Source organism: Balaenoptera physalus (genome assembly GCF_965194825.1).
Source record: "Balaenoptera physalus genome assembly, chromosome: 6".
NCBI classification, from domain to species: domain Eukaryota; kingdom Metazoa; phylum Chordata; class Mammalia; order Artiodactyla; family Balaenopteridae; genus Balaenoptera; species Balaenoptera physalus.
This window is the reverse complement of record NC_138885.1, coordinates 7,009,169-7,030,970: the sequence shown is the minus strand read 5'-3', so window position 1 is coordinate 7,030,970 and position 21,802 is coordinate 7,009,169. Positions and strand designations below refer to the sequence as shown.

Sequence of the window (21,802 nt, the reverse complement as noted above, 5' to 3'; positions counted from 1 at the left end):
AAGCAGGGGTTACTCTTCATTGCAGTGTGTGGGCTTCTTATTGTGGTGGCTTCTCTTGTTGCAGAGCACGGGCTCAAGGTACGTGGGCTTCAGTAGTTGAGGCACTTGGGCCCTAGAGCGCACAGGCTTCAGTAGTTGTGGTGCCTGGGCTCAGTAGTTGTGGCTCATGGGCTCTAGAACGCAGGCTCAGAAGTCGTGGTGCACGGGCTTAGCTGCTCCGCAGCATGTGGGATCTTCCCAGAGCAGGGCTCGAACCCGTGTCCCCTGCATTGGCAGGCGGATTCCTTTTTTTTTTTAATTTTTTTTATTTATTTATTTTATTTATGGCTGTGTTGGGTCTTCGTTTCTGTGCGAGGGCTTTCTCTAGTGGTGGCAAGCGGGGGCCACTCTTCATCGCGGTGCACGGACCTCTCACTATGGCGGCCTCTCTTGTTGCGGAGCACAGGCTCCGGACGCGCAGGCTCAGTAATTGTGGCTCACAGGCCCAGTTGCTCCGCGGCATGTGGGATCTTCCCAGACCAGGGCTCAAACCCGTGTCCCCTGCATTGGTAGGCGGATTCTCAACCACTGCGCCACCAGGGAAGCCCCGGCAGGCGGATTCTTAATCACTACGCCACCAGGGAAGCCCCCAATTTTTAAATGTTATTTTATTTTATTTATTTTAATTAAAGTATAGTTGACTTACAATGTTGTGTTAGTTTCTGGTGTACAGCAAAGTGATTCAGTTATATTAATGCATATATATATTCTATTTCATATTCTTTTCTGTTACAGTTTATTACAAGATATTGAATATAGTTCCCTGAGCTATACAGTAGGACCTTGTTGTTTATCTATTTTATATCAAATAGTTTGTATCTGCTAATCCTAAACTTTCTTTATCCCTCCCCCACCTTCCTCTTTGGTAACCATGTTTGTTTTCTACGTCCCTGAGTCTGTTTCTGTTTTGTAAATAAGTTCATTTGTATCTATTTTAAAATTCCACATATAAGTGATATCAAATGATACTTGTCTTTCTCTGTCTGACTTACTTTACTTAGTATGATAAAATCTAGGTCCATCCATGTTGCTGCAAATGGCATTATTACCTTCTTTTTTATGGCTTGAGTAATATTCCATTGTATATATGTATATACCACATCTTCTTTATCCATTCATCTGTCACTGGACATTTAGGTTGTTTCCATGTCTTGGCTATTGTAAATAGTGCTGCTATGAATGTAGGGGTGCATGTATCTTTTTGAATTACATATTTGACTGGGTATATGCCCCAGAGTGGGATTGCTGGATCATATGGCAATTCTATTTTTAGTTTTTTGAGGCACCTCCATACTGTTTTCCATAGTGGCTGCACCAATTTACATTCCCACCAACAGTGTAGGAAGGTTCCCTTTTCTCCACACTCTCTCCAGCATTTATTATTATTATTATTAATTAATTTATTTATTTATTATTTATTATTTTTTAAATCATGGCAATTCTGACTGGATTGAGGTGATACATCATTGTAGTTTTGATTTGCATTTCTCTAATAATTAGCAATGTTGAACATCTTTTCATGTGCCTATTGTCTGTATGTCTTCTTTGGAGAAATGCCTATTTAGGTCTTCTGCTCCTTTTTTGATTGGGTCGTTTGTTTTTTTGTTACTGAGTTGTATGAGTAGTTTGTTTAATTTGGAAAATAGGCCTTGTTTGTCACATCATTTGCAAATATTTCCTCCCAGTCTTAGGTTGTCTTTTTGTTTTGTTTATGGTTTCCTTTGCTGTGTAAAAACTTATAAGTTTGATTACATCCCATTTGTTTATTTTTGCTTTTCTTTCTACTGCCTTGGGAAACCTAAGAAAACATTGCTATGACTTCATCAATTTACATGTGGATGTCCAGCTTTCCCAACACCACTTTCTGAGGAAACTGCCTTTTCTCCATTGTATATTCTTGCCTCCTTTGTCGAAGGTTAATTGACCAAAAGTATATATGTTTATTTCTGGGCTCTCTATTCTGTTCCATTGATTCATATGTCTGTTTTTGTGCCAATACCATGCTGTTTTGATTACTGTAGCTTTGTAGTATTGTATGAAGTCTAGGAGGGTTATGCCTCCAGCTTTGTTTTTTTTCCTCAGGATTGATTTGGCACTTCTGGCTCGTTTATGGTTTCATATAAATTTTAGCATTGTATGTTCTAATTCTGTGAAAAATCTCATGGGCAATTTGATAGGGATCACATTAAATTTGTAGATAGTTTTGGGTAGTATGGCCATTTAAACAATATTAATTCTTCCAATCCAAGAGCATGGGATATCTTTCCATTGCTTTGAATCATCTTCAATTTCCTTTATCAATGTTTTACAGTTCTCAGCATATAAGTCTTTCATCTCCTTGGTGAGCTTTATTCCTAAGTACATTTTTTGCATGTGATTTTATAACGGATTTTAAAAAAAACCTTTCCCTTTCTGATATTTTTTTGCTAGTGTGAAGGAATGCAACAGATTTCTGTATGTTAACCTTGTATTCTGCTACCTTACTGAATTCATTTATCAGTTCTAGTAGTGTTTGTGTGGAGTCTTCAGGGATTTCTATACATAGTATCATGTCATCTGCCTATAATGACAATTTTACCTCTTTCCTTCCAATCTGGATACTTTTTATTTCTTTTTCTTGTGTGATTGTTGTGGCTAGGACTTTCAATACTATGTTGAATAGGTGTGGTGAGGGTGGGCATCCTTCCAGATTTTAGCAGGAAGGATTTCAGCTTTTTACCATTGAGTATTATGTTGGCTGTGGGTTTTTCATAAATAGCTTTTATTATATAGAGACATGTTCCCTCTATGCCCATTTTGGAAAGAGTTTTTAATCATGAATGAATTTTATCAATGTTTTTTCTGCATCTATTGAGGTGATCATATGGTTTTTGTCTTTACTTTTGTTGATGTGGTATATCACATTAATTGATTTGCATGTGTTAAGCCATCCTTATGACCCTGGGTCACAACTTGATCGTGGTGTATGATCTTTTTTTTGCCATGCCATGTGGCTTGTGGGATCTTAGTTCCCTGACTGGGGTTGAACCTGGGCCCTCCACAGTGAAAGTGTGGAGTCCTAACCATTGGACCACCAGCGAATTCCCTGTATGATCTTTTTTATGTGCTGTTGGATTTGGTTTGCTAATATTTTTTTCAGAATTTTTGCATGTGTATTCATCAATGATATTAGCCTGTAATTTTCTTTTTTGGTAGTGCCTTTGTCTGGTTTTGCTATTAGGGTGATGGTAGCTTCATAGAATGTCTTTGGTTAATTTATTCTTTAAAAAAATATATTTATTTATTTATTTATTTGGCTGCACCAGGTCTTAGTTGCAGCATGCGGGATCTTTTAGTTGTGGCATGCGGGCTCTCAGTTGCAGCATGCGGGATCTAGTTTTTTGACCAGGGATTGAACCTGGGCCCCCTGCATTGGGAGTGCTAAGTCTTAACCACTTGACCACCAGGGAAGTCCCATAGAACGTCTTTAGGACTGTTCTCTTCCCTTCAGTCATTTGGAAGAGATTGAGATGGGTCAGGATAAGTTCTTTGTATGTTTGGTAGAATTCCCCAGTGAAGCCATCTGGTCCTGAACTTCTGTTTGCAGGGAGTTTTTTTGTTTTCTGTTGTGTTTTAATTAAAGATTCTATTTCACTTCTAGTGATTGGTCTGTTCAAATTATCTATTTTTCTTGACTTACCTATTTCTTCTTGGCAGGCTGTATGTTTCTAGAAAGTTGTGCGTTTCCTTTAGATTGTCCAATTTGTTGGCATATAATTGTTCATAGTATTCTCTTATGGATTTTTGCATTTCTGCAGTATCCATTGTTATCTCTCTTCTATCATACCTTACTTTGTTTACTTGGGTCCTCTCCCTTTTCTTCCTGGTGAGCCTGGCCAGAAGTCTGTTGACTTTGTTTATTGTTTCAAAAAGACAGCTCTTGATTTTATTGATTTTTTCTATTGTTTTTATCTCTATTTTACTTATTTCCTCTCTGATATTTATTATTTCCTTCCTTCTGCTGACTTTAGGTTTTGTTTGTTCTTCTTTTTCTAATTTTTAAAGTGGTAGGTTAGGTTGTTTGAGATTTTTCTTGTTTTTTTGAGGAAGACCTGTATTGCTATGAACTTCCCTCTAAGGACTGCTTTTTTTGCATCCCATAGATTTTGTATGGTTGTGTTTTCATTGTCACTTGTCTCAACGTATTTTTAATTATTCTCTTTAATTTAATTGTTAATCTATTGGTTTTTTAGTAGCATGCTGTTTAATCTCCATGTAATCATTTTTTTCTCATTTCTCTTTCTGTGGCTGATTTCTAGTTTCATGCTGTTGTGGTCAGAAGAGATACTTGAAATAATTTCTATCCTCTTAAATTTGTTGAGGCTTCTCTTGTGTCCTAGAGTGTGGTCTATCCTAGAGAGTGTTCCATTAGCACTTGAAAAGAATGTGTATTCTGTTTCTTGTGGTTTTTTTTTTTTTTTTTGGTTGTAATGTCCTGAAAGTATCAATGAAGTCTAACTCTTCTATTGTGTCATCTAGGATCTCTATTGCTTTATTGAATTTCTATCTGGAAGATCTGTCTATTGATGTCAGTAGGGTGCTACAGTCTCCTACTATTATTGTATTCCCATCAATTTCTCCCTTTATATCTCTTAGTATTTGTTTTATGTATTAAGGTGTTCCTATATTGGGTGCGTATATTTTAATGAGTGTAGTATCCACTTCTTGTATTGATCCTTTTATCATTATATAGTATCCTTCTTTATCTTTCTTTATGGCCTTTGTTTTAAAGTCTCTTTTGTCTGATGTGAGTATTACCACCCTGCTTTCTTGTTACTTCTGCTTGCACAAAATATCTTTTTCCATTCCCTCACTTTCAATATATGTGTGTCCTTTGCCCTGAAGTGGGTCTCTTGTCAGCAGCATATTGTAGGCTCTTTTATTATCCAGTTTGCCACTCTATTTCTCTTGATCAGAGCATTTAGTCTATTGACATTTAAGGTAATTATTGATAGATATGTATTCATTGTCATTTTTTAAAATAAATTTATTTATTTATTTTTTTGGCTGCATTGGTTCTTCATCGCTGCACATGGGCTTTCTCTAGTTGCTGTGAGCGGGGCCTACTCTTTATTGTGGTGCACGAGCTTCTCATTGTGGTGGCTTCTCTTGTTGTGGAACAGGGGCTCTAGGCACATAGTCTTCAGTAGTTGCAGGACACGGGCTCAGTAGTTGTGGCTCATGGGCTTAGTTGTTCCACGGCATGTGGGATCTTCCCGGACCAGGGATTGAACCCATGTCTCCTGCGTTGGCAAGCAGATTCTTAACCACTGCACCACCAGGGAAATCCTTTCATTGTCATTTTAAATCATGTTTTCCAGTTGATTTTGTATTTCTTCTTTCCTTTCTTTTTTGTTTTTGTTTTTTCTTTTTTAGTTTGATTGTTTTCTTTTGTATTATGTAGCATTTAATTTTAACATAACATAATTCACATCTGTGAAATGTAGGAGAATTTTATCTATAGTTAGCAAGTATGAGACTTACCACTGAGTTTTTATTATGAACGTTCACATAAGTCTCGACCAGATATGTGCATAATAGCTTTGTCCTTGAGTGTTCTGGGTTGAAATACACTCAAGAACAGGCATTGAACAAAGTCCTTCCAATTTTTTTGTTTTTGTATTGTTTATTTTTTCCTGCGTTATATATACATATGAATAGAATAATATTCGATATCAACTTTGTAATGTTTTTACATGATCAAATGTATAAAGTATTGTCTCATGAAATATTTTTCAGTTTTATAGATATGTTTATGAGCATTATGTCACAATATGAAATATGTTACTGTTTGTTGCCGTCTAAACACTGTTCTAGATTTATCATTAACATGCAGCTGCTATGGATAAACCTCATCTCAAGTTCAAACAATCTGGGGTGTTGGACTTTTTTTTCCTACAAGACTGTTTACAAAGACACAATATTGAGAAAAAAAATGATTCCCAGTGAATACAGAGTTTCTTTTCAAGGCATCATTGAGCTACATGCCTCAGGATACCACATGGAGCAGGGATTCCTCAGAAACTGCATGAAACAAACATGGACTACTCCCTAGCAAAACTCTATATCTGGTCAGAGTAATGAGGATACAATTTACAGCTGCTGCCTGTACTCCCAGCATGGGTACTCCTTGCCCATCCAACTTCAGTTCTGCCTGGGGTGATGTGCCCCAGGCCATTCTGTATGCTCTGGCACAGGGCCACACTGCTTTGTGGCTTTGAGATATGTAACAAATTATACCAAAACATAGTGGCATTAAAAAACAAGAACCATTATCTCACATAGTTCCTGTGAGTTGGGGCCAGCAATTGGCTTAACTGAGTGGTTCTGCCTTGGTGTCTTTCACTAGATGCAATTAAGATATGGGCAGAGATTGCAGCCATTGGACAGTGGGAACATCCAACTCCAAGATAACTCACATACACGGCCACAAAGTTGATGCCGGCAGTTAGCTGGGGGCTCATCTCCTGCTCACGTAGACCTCTCCGTGGGGCTGCTTGAGTCTCAACGCCAACACGGCAGTTGGCTTATTCCAGAGCGAGTGATGCAAGAGAGAGCAAGAGGGAAGTACCAATGTCTTTTATGACTTAATCTCGAAAGACGTACTCCATAATTTCCACAATTGGTTACCTAGGTCATCCATGTTCACTGTGTGAGGGGACCTAAAACTGTCCAGATCCCAGTTCCAGTTCGTGGTGGGGAGTGATTTGCTACACAACAGCAAGAAATTCTCGGATAGTAGCTGGGTGTCCTAGAATTTCAACTCAGTTCTACATGGAGATAGTGTCAGATCCCACAGGTTAAGGGTTCAGTCCTACAAGACTGACTCCCCACCCCCTCTTCAAACACTAATCACACAACCAGGTTGTTACCAGTGGTACTGACAGATGGGCTACAGATTGGAGGTTCCCATAACCCCTTCCCTGGACTTCAGATGCCAGTTGCAAGACTATTGGCTATAAATCAAAAGTTCCCCTGACCTCCTATTTAGGTTCGATTAATTTGCTAGAACAGCTCATAGAACTCAGAGAAACATTTTATTTACTAGATTACCTTTTTATTATAAAAGGATATAACTCATGAAGGGCCAGATGGAAGAGATGCATAGGGCAAGGTACATGGGAAGGGACACGGAGCTTCCATGCCCTCTCAGAGAGCGCCATTTCCCCCAAATCTCCATGTATTCACCAACATGGAAGCGCTCCAAACCCCTCCCTTTTGGGTTTTTTGTAGGCTTCATTATATAGGCATAATTGATTAAATCATTATCCACTGGCAATTGATTCAATCTCCAGCCTCTCTCACCTCCTCGGAGGTGTGTGTGGGGGGACTGAAAGTTCCAACCTTCTAATCATACGGTTGGTTCTGGCAACTAGCCCTCACCTTTAGGTGCTTTTCAAAAGTCATCTCACTAATATAACCCAGGAGACATCTTTAAGCTCTCATCACTCAGGAAATTCGAAGCATTTTGGAGCTGTGAGCCAGGAACTGTAGATGATGACCAAATATACATGAGAGATATATTTTGGTCATCTGAATGACCAAATACATATATTTCTTTTTCTAAAAAAATATTTATTTATTTATTTAGGCTGCACCAGTTCTTAGTTGCAGCATGCATGTGGGATCTAGTTCCCTGACCAGGGATTGAACCCAGGCCCCCTGCATTGGTAGCATGGAGTCTTACCCATTGGGCCACCAGGGAAGTCCCTATATATTTCTCATAAATTACAATATCGCAGGACCATGCAAGGGTGTGAATACTAAGAGGCAAGAATCTTTGGAGGCCATCTTCAAACCTCCCCACAACCTCCTGAAGCAATCTTAAAAAAATAGCCTAAAAAAGGTATATTTTACTTTATTTTAGCAGAATAAATATCTAAATTATAGTCACCAAGAGGTGATTATTCAAGTTTCTTTAAGAATATAATTGAAAGCAACCCAGGAATGAGAGGATGAACCCATATTAAACAGAATCTACATTAAAAGAACAGTAAGAAATTATTATGATGTGAACACCTTATTAAACAAAGAATCCTGGGATATAGAAGTGCTTAGAGAAAATCAAGACTTGGAAACCACCCCTCCATTCCAAACGAGAAAGTTTTAGGGGGTGAGAGTTGGGAATTATGTCTCCAGTTGCCATCTGATAAAACATCAAGTGATGACCTCTGAGTCTAACTCTTGTACATGTGTGCACATGAAAGAGGTGGTTTGGCCAAGATGGACCAAGGGCAGGCATTCTCCCAGGGAATCAGTAGTGTCTCCTCAGTTTGGGTAGCATTCAACTGAGATAGGAAGGAAGAGGGCAGGGCACAACCTGTAAAAGAATGACCCAGCCATTGAGGATACGACAAAAAATGGTTAGAACCAACTAGGTCCAAGATGGCAGAAGATTCGACTTCCAGTAGAACTTGAGCCTCATACACTCATTGTAATACATTAGCTAACCTCCATGTAGAGAAGCCTGAGAAATGGTACAACTGGCCCATCCCCGAGCCATGAGTAGCCGAAAGGTCAGGCTTATAAGGCCTAAGGGGTCCATGGCTAGTTGGTCTGTGGAATTAGGGCTTTTTGTTCAGGGGAGAAAGTATAACTTGTGGAACACGTGAAACTCATTGCTCACACATCACTGACTCGCAAACCAGTCAAGCCAGCGCTCCTGTCCACAGGTGGGGAGAGGTTTTAGGTGTTGCCTGCTCTTTCCCTTGGAACCTCCATCTGTGTATTCTTTCTGCCTCTTCCCCTTTCCCTCTATTTTATTTGGCTGCATGTTTGAAATATGTTTTGAAAATAAGTTCCTTTACTTTATTTAGACAGGTAATATTCACATATTTTACAATTCAAAGGCTGCAAAAGTATGTGCAGTGAAAGTTTCCTTTCCTTCTAATGGTGGTAAATGCATAACAACTTGCTCTTAAAAAAATGCCTCTTTCTCCAGCAGGGTACCTTGGGCTTCTCTACATGGAGGTTGGGGAGTACAAAGGCAGAAACTGCCAGGCTCCTTAGGGTTTTGGCTTGGAAGTTCCAGAAAGACACACATCTACAGCATTCTCTTGGTCAAAGCAAGTCATGATGCCTGCCCAGATTTGAGGGGTAAGGAGATAGATTCCACTTCTTGATGGAAAGAGTGGCAAAATCACACTGTAATAGAAAGGCGTGAGTCACTGGGGGCCACGCCACACAAACTGGATGATCCTAGGTGTCTCTGTTGCTACTCTCTTGCCCAAGACAAAATACACAGTACACCTGACATTGGAAATGCACTTTTGGGTGGGTGAGTGAGATTTTCTAGGAAATCAGATCATCCTATTTGCTGGAAGGTATACGGATCTTCTAAGGGAACTCACTTTGGTGAGACAGCTTGTTTGCCAGCAGTCATCTCTCACCTCCCCCAAATTTTAGGAACTGGAGGGAATCTGACCCCACAAAATCTCAGGGAGCCACTATCTTGACCTCAGTGATTCCTCATTCCCCAGACCTCCCTGATGGAATCATCTTCCCCTCTGGAGTAGCCTCTGTTTCTCATGGCTGGACAATCTTCCTTTGGGATGGCCTTCTGCAGTGATGGCCTTCTAACCTGACCACCTTTTCAACTTGGCAGTGTGCCACTATAAGCATCTGTTGTCTTGCACTCCTTTTCTATGTAGAAAACAAACAAACAAACATTAAATCAACTTTGCTTTCCGCAACCAATTTCTTCTCAGATTCCTACAGTTCCTAGCAAGTTTCATATGCTACATTCAAGTTTATCCAAAGGTGTACGTAGAGCCCCCTTAACAGTGAATTCAGTTTTCTGAAGATTTGCTTTGAAGGTTCTACATAGTCCCCATTGCCAACCTTATAAAAGCTGTCTCTCATTTATATAACTTGTGTTTCCCACCTATGTCTCCCTTTAGAACCTGTTTTTCTTTAAATTTATTTTTTTGAAGTATAGTTGATTTACAATGTTGTGTTAATTTCTACTGCACAGCAAAGTGATTCAGTTATACATATATATATATATATATATATATATATATATATATATATATATATATATACATTCTTTTTCATATTCTTTTCCATTATGGTTTATCACAGGATATTGAATATAGTTCCCTGTGCTATACAGTAGGACATTGTTGTTTATCCATTTTATATATAATAGCTTGCATCTGCTAATTCCAAACCCCCAATTCACCCTTCCACCCCTCCCACCCCCTTGGCAACCACGAGTCTTAGAACCTGGTTTCTGGCCATAAGATGCTTTCTGAGTGTTGTTCCCCTCTCTTTCTCTGAGCATATTCTTTTTCCCCCTCCCTTTTCCTTTGGCAGTTCAAAGTTTAATTCCTTCCTCTTTTTTAACCAATCTTACATGCTCCTCCAACAATTTAGTATGATTGAGGGGCTATGTGGCACTGTTTAGAAGTAGCTAAATAAGTGGTAGAGACAGTAAGTGCTAAGAGTTCCAAGGACAAATGCAGACTAGACTTCCTTACAATAAATAGGCACCTCACTGCAGGAGCATGGGAACATTATATAAATGGACATGCACATTCACACAAAGAACCAGAGGTTAGGAAAGGGGGAGACACAAGGGCCAACAGAGGCCTATCATAAAGCAGAGCGGGGACCAGTGATACAGACCCAGACACTGCCCAGCAAGTTCTCTGAAGTGATAAAATGAACAATTGAAAAGTCCCCACGGAGCTTCAGTTCCTTTTTATAAGTTAGTGGAGCCATTATGGGGCCAATCAATAAAGAGGAGAGAATAAGATGCTGGACAGGAGATGTAAAATAAGAATTGATTTGACAGAATAATACAAGTAGAAGAAAGACACGTAAATGTAATCAAAGATAAAACAGTGTAAAATATTTATAGGTAGGCATTTACAGTTAACTCATGGCTATTTTTAGATATCCTGTTTTTACTATGTTTATTAACTTACTTTTGGGCAATTTCTTTTGCCAGGCAATTTCTTTTCTTCATTGGGCACTCTAGTAAGGCAACTCTGTAAATGCAAAATGCATACTAGATTTCAAACACTTAGTACAGAAAATAGAAAAATATCTTAATAACTTAAAAAATAACTACACATTTAAATGATAATTTATCTGGTTGGCTTACAGGGTCAGGTGGTGCGGGTCTGACTGTAGGGCCAGCACCCCTGCAGGACATAACTCTCCCATTGGGTCCCCTGAACCCCCTGTTAAGAGAAAAAGCACATGGAGCCAACAGTACGATTTAGTTTTCTGAGTGACAAACAGAGCTTAAAACCTGGAGGATTCTATGCTATGTCTCTTAAGCAGCTCCAGGGGACTCGCTGATCTCAAGGCAGGTCCTTTGCCCACAGGCTGACTGGGTGAGAATAACAGCAAGGGCAGAACGTCTCCTCCGTTGAGTATGTCCTCACGGACAGAGGGGGGTGGTGTGGCTGGAACTCATCATTGGATGTTGCATGAGCACTGCCCTGGGGCTGAGGACATAGCACGGAACTAAGTAATGTCCCTTTCCTCACGGGGTGACATCTAACAGGGGATAGCAGACTATAAACAAATACAGAATGGAAAAAAATAAAGTAGGTGAAGGAGAGAGAGGGTAACAGTTTGGGGGATGGATTTAAGTGGGGCAGTCAGGAAAGTCCCTCTGAAGAGGTGATGTTCACAGTGACCTAGGGGAAAAGTATGAGCAAACCTTGTGGAGAAAGGGGAAGAAGGCAGTCCAGGCAGGGGGGATAAGCAGAGCAGTGTGCCTGTGTGTTCAAGGAACAGTCCTGGTAAGGATGTGCTCAGTTCACTCTTGCTATTAATTTTTTATGATGACTGATGGGGTGTAGCAGAGTCTGTGGCTCTTGAGCACTTAAAATGACTGGATTGAGGGACTTCCCTGGTGGTCCAGTGGTTAAGACTCCGTGCTCCCAATGCAGGGGGCCTGGGCTTGGTCCCTGGTCAGGGAACTAGATCCCGTGTGCTGCAACTAAGACCCGGCACAGCCAAATAAATAAATAAATATTTAAAAAGACGACTGAATTGAGATATGCTGTAAATGCAAAATGCATGCTAGATTTCAAACACAGTACAAAAAATAGTAAAATATCTTAATAACTCTTAATATAACTACACATTTAAATGACAATGTAGTAGATATATTGGGTTAAATAAAATATGTTATTAAGATTAATCTCACCTATTTCTTTGTACTTCTTACGTTTTTTAAATGTAAGTATAGTTGATTTACAATGTTGTGTTTAATTTCTGCTGTACAGTGAAGTGACTCATTATACATATATATATTCTTTATTATATTCTTTTCCATTATGCTTTACCACAGGATGTTGAACATAGTTCCCTGTGTCTTTGTACTTTTTTAATGCGGTTACTAGAAGATTTTAAACCACATATGTGGTTCACATTTTATTTCTATCAGATAGCACTGACCTAGAGACCTGGGTTCTGTCACCAACTCCTTGCCGAGTGGTCTGTCTGGGACTTCCGGTTTCTGCTCTACGAGTAGTGTCTGGGAGTTCCTCTTTCCTGTCCTCACAACAAGAAAAAACTGAATGAGCTGAAAATCAAGAGAGAATTAAGTCAGAGGACAAACTGCCACCCCCAAAACTGGAGAGATGGACAAACACAGAGAATACAGAGCAGGTTACCTGCAGTAGGAGCGGCTGCAACTAGTAACTGGTAGGAACACTGAACAGGCAATTCGGGTGAATTTCTAGAGGCTGAGTCTAGACTAATTTGAGAGTTAAATATCCCTGAGGACCCAGAGTAAGGTGAGAGGGCTCCCACACTTTTGTGGGGTTTGCCTCAGGAGACTTACCAGGTTCTCACAGTGGGTACCCTAGAAAAATCCCTTCGTGCTCGGCCTGGGGGAGGGGAAAAGTAATCATTTTGAAACAAGCCCAGAGAATTCTCCAGAAAAACGTCCTACCCAGCAAGGATAAAGCCATTACCATAGCTTTTTCTGACTTGGAGGGGAAGAAATTACCCAACTCCAGCCCCCTCTGGCTACCCTATCTCATACAAATGGGAAAAGCACTTATGAAGGTCACAGCCCAGGGGCACAGGCCTCCTAAAAGCTGAGAGCTAATCACAGGGTTGCAGAGCTTTCCGTCTCATCAACCTCACCACCATATCAACAGGGCTCCTGTATAATAAGGTGGATTACAGCTGAAAGAACTACAATGTCAAGACTCTATTTAAGAAGCAGCTTCTAGGGAAACCCAAATACAAAAGAGGAGACAAAAACAAGGACAGTGGAAGAAATTTAGGTCTCTGACATATACAGCTACAGCAAACAGTAAACACAGCCTAACTCCTAGCCAAAAACACATAAAACTTCATACTACGGTCTATTTACCTCAGTTCCTTTTACCCAATACATCATGTCTGGGTTTCAAGCAAAAATTACAGCCATCCTGAAACTCAAGAAAAAATATAATCTGGAGAGATAAAGCACCAGATCAGACTCAAATATGGCTGAGATTTTGGAAACATCAGACTAGAATTTTAAAGTAACTTTGTGTAATATGCTAAAGACTTTAATGGACAAAGTGGACCACAGGCAAGAACTTCTCTTTGTGTCCTCAGATGGGAGAAAGGCAAGGGAGCTCTCTGGGGTCTTTTCTATAAGGGCGCTAACCCCATTCATAAGGGCTCCACCCTCATGATCTAGCACCTTCCAAAGGCTCCACCTCCAAATATTATCACATTGAAGGATTCAACATATGAATTTAGGGACATGACACAAACATTCAGTCTATAGCAGATGGTGATAAGATCAGTGGTTGCCAGGATTTCGGGGCAGAGGTGAATAGGTGAAGCCCAGGGGATTATTAGAGGGGTGAAACTATTCTGCATGAAGCTGTAATGATAATTATGTATGCATTTGTGAAAAACCCATAAAACTGTACAATGCTAAGAGTGAACTGTGATGTAAACTATAGACCTTAGTTAATAATAATGTATCAGTATTATTTCCACAATATTGAGTTTTGAGATTCCTTTATGTATTTTAGATTCAATTCCTTTGTCAGATATGTGGCTTGGAAATTATTCCGTTTGAAAATTATTCCAAATATTCCACTATATATACGTAACCCTAATGTACCACACTAGTGCAAGATGTTAATATTAGGGGAAACTGGTATTGGGTGTTAGGTGTTGGGGTGGGATGGATATATGGAACTGTATGTACTATCTGCTCAGTTATTCTGTAAAATTAAAACTGTACTAAAGGAGCTTGGGATGAACACACACCCACTACTGTATATATATAAGATAGATAACCAACAGGGACCTACTGTATAACACAGGGAACTCTGATCAATATTCTGTGATAACCTATATGAGAAAAGAATCTAAAAAGGAATGAATATATGTATATGTATAACTGAATCACTGTGTTGTACACCTGAAACTAACATAACATTGTAAATCAACTATACTCCTATAAAATTAAAATATATATATAAAACTACCAAAAATATAAAGTCTATCAATTATTTTTAAAAGTTTGAGTCTTAATTTTACTCATTTTTTTCAACAAGAATAGAGGATTAGGTTATTTCTTATATTCCTTCCATCTTTAACATTTATGATTTTCACTTTTAAAAAGACTTCATATTTTGGACTTTGGAGCAGTTTTAGAGCCATAGCAAAATGAGCAGAAAGTGCAGAGAGTTCTCAGATACCCCCAACGCCACACATGCCCAGCCGCTTCTGCTATTAACATCCACAGTGGTACATTTGCTACAGTTGATGAACCCACATTGGCACATCCTTACCACTGAAAGTCCATAGTTTACATTAGGGCTCCTGGTGTACATTCTGTGGGTTTGACAAGGGTGTAACTACATGTATCCATTACTAGAATATCATAAAGAATAGTTTCACAGCCCTAAAAATCCTCTGTGCTCCACCTACTTGTCCTTCCTTTCCCCTAACCCACTGGAAATATTTGTGGTGCTGGAATAGTTCTTGATTTGGTGGTGGTTACACAAATCTACACAAGTGATAAAATGACAAAACTATACAAACATTGTACCAATGTCAATTTTCTGGTTTTGAGACTGTACTATACTTATTTGAGATGTAACCATTGGGAGAACCGGGTACATGGGACCTCACTGTACTATCTTTGCAACTTCCTGGGATTCTGTAATTATTTCAAAATAAAAAGTTAAAACAATAAAAAAAATCTGTGTTTAGTCAAATAAAATAGCACTGAATTTTCTGAGAAAATTTTAGAAAAAGAGAAACCCAACTTTCTTAGAAGTTCTGCACTATCACTTGATTGTATGCTATAACTAAGCAAATGTTGGTGCTATTCATGCATCAGTAGTAGAAGACCAAGTTAAAACAGAGAGTGAAAAACTAACTCTGTAATTCGGTAAATTAAACAGCAATTCCTTTTTTATGGAAGCATCACCTGAAGTGATTTTAAAAGGGATACAAAACACACAATGGAAATCTACTAACACAAAATATCCCTTAAGAAATAAATTTTAAAACAGTCATTTCCATTCCTTAAAATTATTTGAACTCCTTTTAGTCCAGCAAGGAACAGAAAGCCCAGTAGTCAGCTACAGAAGTTCTTAAGCACAGTAGAGACATACAGTTACCAGATTAAGGCAAGTGTTTTTAGTCTTGTTCTGCCATTCTCAAGCGAAGGACTGTTTGTGTCATATAATCAAAAGTCAGTTAAAATTTTACACTTTCTACGTACTCTTTAATGTATTTTTGGTTTTTAGTTCACTTTATGAGTTAAAAACATACCCTCCAAAGACGTATTCATTTCCGGGTGGCTAAAATGATCTGTCCAGTGTCACATATTCTAAAATAATTTTAGATAGTAATTTATATTTGCAAAAAAAATAATTTAAAGGACAAAGTAACCTTTGCAGATTAAGTTTCCACTGCCCGTATAAAATAAGCAAAATCGTCTCATAAAAATAAAAAAAACTTTCCTTTCCCCTGCTCCCTGTGAAACTGCTAGGTGGCATTTTGGGGGGGGGGGGGCTCCGAAGAGTTCCAGTCCTTTATGTCTCAATGCAGAAAGAATTCAGCAAGAGGCAAAGTGATTTATTAGAATAAGAAGTGATTTATTAGAATACAACGTTTGTGAGGCTTACAAGCCCGCGGGCGAGAGGGTGTCGCTCCCTGAGAACTTAGTGGGCTACAGTTTTATAATCAAAGGAAAAGTGGGGAGGGGGAAAAGACCACTTTCCTCCTCATTCTTGAGTAGACATCATGCTTCCATCATCAGCTCCTCCTCCAGGTTGGGCAGGGGAGTTTTCTTGTCCCTACATGGTCAAGCTAGGACTATCATGGCACTATCGAAAAATTATTTCAGGTCTCTGAACAATGAGCATCTTTCACTGTGAAATGTTACCTTTCCATAAATTATTGTTTTTTATGTGTTCTAGGGGTCATTAACTTACTGAGCTCACTGGGCAGGATGTGGGTCTCATGCCACCATTGTTCTCTTGTTTTGGGGCATGTCTGTGCTTCTATTGCATGGTTTTGTTGCTAAGCAAGCCTGCTTGGTTCTGTGGTTAAGTAAACCTGCTTTCTTGAGGGATCACTAACTTACAGGGGTTTCCCATACTTTTTTCTACTTACAATCCCCTAGTGGGATTAACTATTTAATCACCTACTTTGTCCCTTTACTCTGTCCCTATCACCTGGAACGGAAGCTATCAAAATTTACGGTTTAAGATGGAAGTCTAACGTGCTCAGAAACAGTGAGTCATTTTGTCCTATACTGTGCAACAGTGTTTTTAATAGAAGGGTTTAAGGAAGTAGACTCTGAAGCTCCCCCAAACAGAAAAAAGTATGAAAACCCAACCCAGCTTCACCATGTGGTAAAGCTTCTGGGTCTCAGCTGTCCCCCTATACGTGCCCCCACGACCTCGAAGACCGACGCCCGCCTAATCACACTGAACTGCACAGAGCAAGGCGAGAGGCGGGGCCTCATCGGATGTAAGATGGCGGCCGAGAGGCGCTCTGGGCGGCTCCGGCCGCGACTCGGTAGCCGGAAGTCCTCCGTCTCTAGCCAGTAGGAAGCGGAAGTAAAGGGCGGTCGGTGGTTGGGCTGTATCTTTGCGAGGCCGGCTTGCGAGCGGAGCCGCGGGAAAGGCGCGTGTCGGCCGCTCACTGGCGCAGCTGCTGCCGCCCCGCCGCTGCCCCGCCCTGCCCCGGCGTTGTCGCAGGTGCCGTCGCGGACGAAGCGCGACCCCGGCATGGACTGGAAAGGGGCTGCGGGCGGCGCGTGTGCTGCCGCTGCGTGGCCGGTGACAGGTACCCCTGGGGGGGAGCGTGGGGAGTTCTCGCGGGCGGAGAGAGGGTCTGGGGAGCGAGGCCACCTTATGTCCCGGTCACCTTGAGCTTCCGTTTCTTCCCTGACTCAGTTTCCCCTCCTGTATCCCAGCCCTCCCTTTCTTTGCGAGTCCCCCGAGTTGTCCCTCGGTGTCCTCTGGGCGCATATACCATCTCTGCGAGGGTGGTCGCGGGCTCTGTTTAGCCGTTTTGAGCCTTCATTGAAGAGCTTGGGGACCCGTGTGCCCAAGTGCAGACGGAGGTGGGGGAAGTGCCCTAACGTGAATTTCGACCAAGCCTGACCCCAAGTAGGCTTAGAACCAGCAGTTTGCAGGACTCCGGTTGGAGAACGAATGGATCGTTTTATAAATTTCTCTTTTCCCTAAAATGAACTCGGGTGATGAATATTGGTTCCGTTTTCATTTAATACGAGGATTTGGTGGCTGAAAATTGGATGATCCGGTTTCACTTTTAGTGTGGGACCTGCCAGAAGAGAAAGATCTGCGTACATCGCCAATAAGTTATGGGTGTGAGCTCTTCGTGTTCCTTGGCCAGAATCTCTAGGTCGTTTTGCATTTCTTGCCCGATTTGAGAACTAGCATATTTTGTTCATTCAAAGTCCTGGGGTCTTATGCCTTACTGTGTTACACTATATTGGAAACATTCATTCATCGTGTACTTGGCCAGCCAACTTTACTGTGTGATGTTTGAAGACATTTTAAATAGCTACATGACAACAACACAACATTTGGGTTGATTGTAGCCTTTCCATTTGACTTGCTTTTGTTAAACTTAGCTGAAACTCATTTTCATTGAAGGAAATAAACGTTGCTTTGTACAGTAGTAGGGCATCTTCACAGTGCATATTTAACTTGAGGTGAATAAATTGAACTATGGAGAAAATCCTATTAGACTTTTTGTCCAGTTACTTGCGATCATTTTCATATTAGATGTATAGTATCTACTTTTAATCCGAAATTGGATGTGTGTGGTTCACAGCAAATGGGTTTTGCTAATAGGTATAAGTGTATATTAAGTTTAATTTTTTCAGAAGTAAATTTATTTCTCAAGAAGGGTACTTCCTGATATTTTTCCTCGCTGTTATCATATATGTTGAAACTCAGATGGCTACTTATTAACTTGCACCCTGCAAGGTTTTTCTTGAGTTTGTTAGCTATTTTCTTCAGTTTAAAAATGGAAAAAGAAAAAGTTGATGATGATTTATAATTTTATGCCTCTTCTGTTTTCCAAAAGTGAAAAACATTTGCCATAATATAATTTTGATAAATATTTTTGATAACTGAGCAAGAGATAGTGTCTTTAAACTAAAGAAACCGGGCCACACACTAGATCTTACAGATGAATCTTTTGGGCGTAGAACCTATTAAAGACTGTTTTTAATTTATCCATCATGCTGGAAACGTGATGCCTGTAATCATGCAGTGCCACGCTGCAGATTCTGACGGCTGTTATTTCACAGCTTCTAAGGGTTGCTTTTAAGGTCAGAGGGTCAGAGTGATAAGGGATCTCGTAGAATGAAGCCATCCTCAAACAAAAGGCCACTCAGTGATGTTCTTATTTCTACTTCTCTGGACAACCTTTTCCTCTGGTGTTACCTGTGGTGGGGTGGATGTGGGGTCTGGGGGTGGGAAAGATCTTCTTTAATGTGTAGCTTTCCTCTCTTTCCCGTCTCTACTGATGCTGTACTGTGCCCCAGAAACTCTGTGTCTCTTTAAAACAGGGCAGGGGGATCTCTGGGTGAGTCATGGTACGTAGAGTTTTCATTTTCACCCTTCTTAAGTCTTAGGCTTTTTGTAGCGCCTTTGCTCTTGGTGTCACATCCCTTCCTTCCAGTGGCTTTCATTCATCCCTTAATGAACAAAGTCTGTGTTTATTTTGTTTTGAGTGCCTCCTGTGTTCCAGGCATTATGCTAGGCATGTGACTGTGACCGACAAAACTCCCTGCGCTCGAGGAGCTCACATTCAGTCCCCAGAGCCAGCCCAAGTTATGGATCTGTTCAGGCTGGTCGCTTGGTTTGGTTTGCTCCCAACTTCAGGCTCACACCCTTGGTTTCAAGTTGAAGCTCTGCCTCTCTCAGCCACCTGGGTCCCAAGGACTCTGCCCCCTAGAAAATCCCTGGACTTGCCTTGGGTCTTGTAATAAAGTCCTTTGCTCAGTCTGGGTCTACATAGTATGGATTCTTACCCCCTCTTAAAGCCAGAGGACCGGGGCAGAGAGCATGGTATTGTGGAACTTTTGAAAACAGGCAGATGTGGGTTCCAAACATTGCTATTTATTAGTCGGGCAAGTTACTTAGCCTCTCTGAGCTTCATTTTCTTATTTTTCAAGTAGGGATGATAGTGTTTCACGCGTTATGCAGCGTATTTATGGACTGCCTGCTGTTGGCCAGGCCCTGCGCTGTTGGCTCTGGTGGGCAAAGTGGGCGAGGCTGCCCCGCTCGGGAACTGCAGTCTCCTGGGGCCTTGCGTGGAAGGGCTGGGCAACGCGTTTGCAGAGCGCTTGGCAGTGGCGCTGTCCAGAGCGATTCGCCCGGAGTAATTGCTCTGTAAATGCGGGTGTTTCCTGGGGCCTTCTGTCCCTCCGTGTCCCCTCCCCACTCCGTGCATGCCCTCGGCCTGGGAGTACTGTGCCGCGGCATCTGATTTCTCACCTGGAATCACCACTGTTGCGGGATGACACGTCTAGGTCCCTTCAGGAAGAATGGTGAACATAGCTGTAGCATTAATACTGCTTGAACATAGTTCATATGCGCTGTCTCCGCTTTAGAAACTTCGTGAGTTTGGGGGAGGATTTTTTTGATTTTTTTTTTCCTAGCCACAGAGGATATATTTCCAAGGCATATTTTTGAGGTCTTGTAATAACGATGAGTTATTATTCTATAATTTAGAAGACAGTTTCTAGTTTCTCTTCCTTACATATTTTAACTAGAGCAGTTAGTTCTGGTGTAGTACTTGACACTTTACAAAGTGACTTTCATGTTGCCTTCTCAGTTCCCCTCGTGGCGCATGTTGTGGCAGATACTGTTATTCCTGTTTTAGAGAGTGGGAGACTAAGGGCGAGCGGGTTATCAGGTAAGATGCCTGGGGTGAAACTGCTAGTAAGTAGCAAACTCAGGAATTGATCACAGGTGCCTGACTCTAAAGGCTTTTTCTTCTTGCTAACCCATGTTTGTTCTGTCATGAGGGGCAGGTTTCCGAGGCCACCGTCCGTGGGCCTCCGGGGAGAGTGTCGGAGAGAGTTGAGTGGGCTGAAATTGTATGTAAAAGTTTGGGTCCTCGCTTGCTGCTCTGCGGGAAATGTCAGTAACTTTTGCTACATTCCGAGAGGGGCCTGCATCGTCTCCGACCTCTCCTCTCCCGCCCCCCGCCCCCCCTCCACCCCGCCCCCAAGCCAGGAATCACGGCCAGCAGGTTTCATTGTCAGAGATCTAGTTTGGTTAGTCCTAGTCTTTATCGATGTTGATTTTTTTTAGTGTTTATTTATAAGTGGGATGTTCATATTAATTTTTTTTTTGTTTCCAAAGAAGCTGGCAGTGCCTGAACTTCAGACTCTTTTAAAAGCAACTTTTCTATTTGGTAGAATTCATTTCGCTTCGGACCATTGTTCTTTAGAGGTATTGTGTGTCATACGAAGCAGGATGTTGGCACAAATGATAAGGCTTTTTGTAAAAGGAAGATACTGACTGGTTGCTCCGGTATATGGGCCGTCTCCCCCAGCACTGTATATTATAACTGGCGGCGAGGAATTGGGCTGAGCTTTACCAGACCTTAACATTCAGAAGCACCAGTTTGGTTTAGTGTTTCCCACATATTCATGTCCCCTTTGGGTTCCCATTCAAATGGGGGGAACTTGGATGCTGACTATTTATATCACAGTGGAAGTCTGATTAGGGTTCTGTTAGGCAGACTTCCAGGGATGAAAAAACAGATCAAAGACGTCTGCAGCCGGAGACCTTTCCTGAAATGATGTGGACGCCAAGGATCTCGGCATGCTTGGTGAGGCTGCCGCTGGGAGTGTAGGAGGCCTGCATTCTGTGGCCCTGCTGATTCACTAGTGACCCCAACTTTCTGATTTTATAGATGGGGATCTGTTGAGTTCTTACATTTCCTCATTCCAGAACCTATATTTGATTTTACATTCGAGACCCACCCTATTAGCTTCCTAAGGCTGCCATAACAAAGTACCACAAACTGGGTGGCTTAGAACAGCAGTTTATTGTCTCACAAATTTTTGGAGGTTAGAAGTGCTGAATTAAGGTGTCACAGGACCATGTTCCTTCTGAAATCTGTAGAGGAGGATCTTTCTTTGCCTCTTCCAGCTTCTGGTAGCCCTAGGTGTTCGTGGCTTGCAGTATAATTCCAATGTCTGCCCCCGTCTTTACCAGGCATTCTCCCT

General features: G+C 41.1%; 1 protein-coding gene and 1 long non-coding RNA gene across 2 annotated transcripts in view; both read left to right on the top strand.

Annotated features, from left to right (window-relative positions):
* Positions 1-21,802, top strand: part of LOC309662707 — a 228,288-nt gene that overhangs the window by 78,679 nt on the left and 127,807 nt on the right. The window lies entirely within an intron of this gene.
* Positions 17,122-21,802, top strand: part of UGGT1 (UDP-glucose glycoprotein glucosyltransferase 1) — a 116,131-nt gene continuing 111,450 nt past the window's right edge. Inside the window, exon 1 of the mRNA XM_082465748.1 lies at positions 17,122-17,367. Within this exon, the coding sequence (XP_082321874.1) occupies positions 17,310-17,367 (58 nt within the window). The 5' untranslated portion in view covers positions 17,122-17,309. The remainder of the gene's footprint in view (positions 17,368-21,802) is intronic.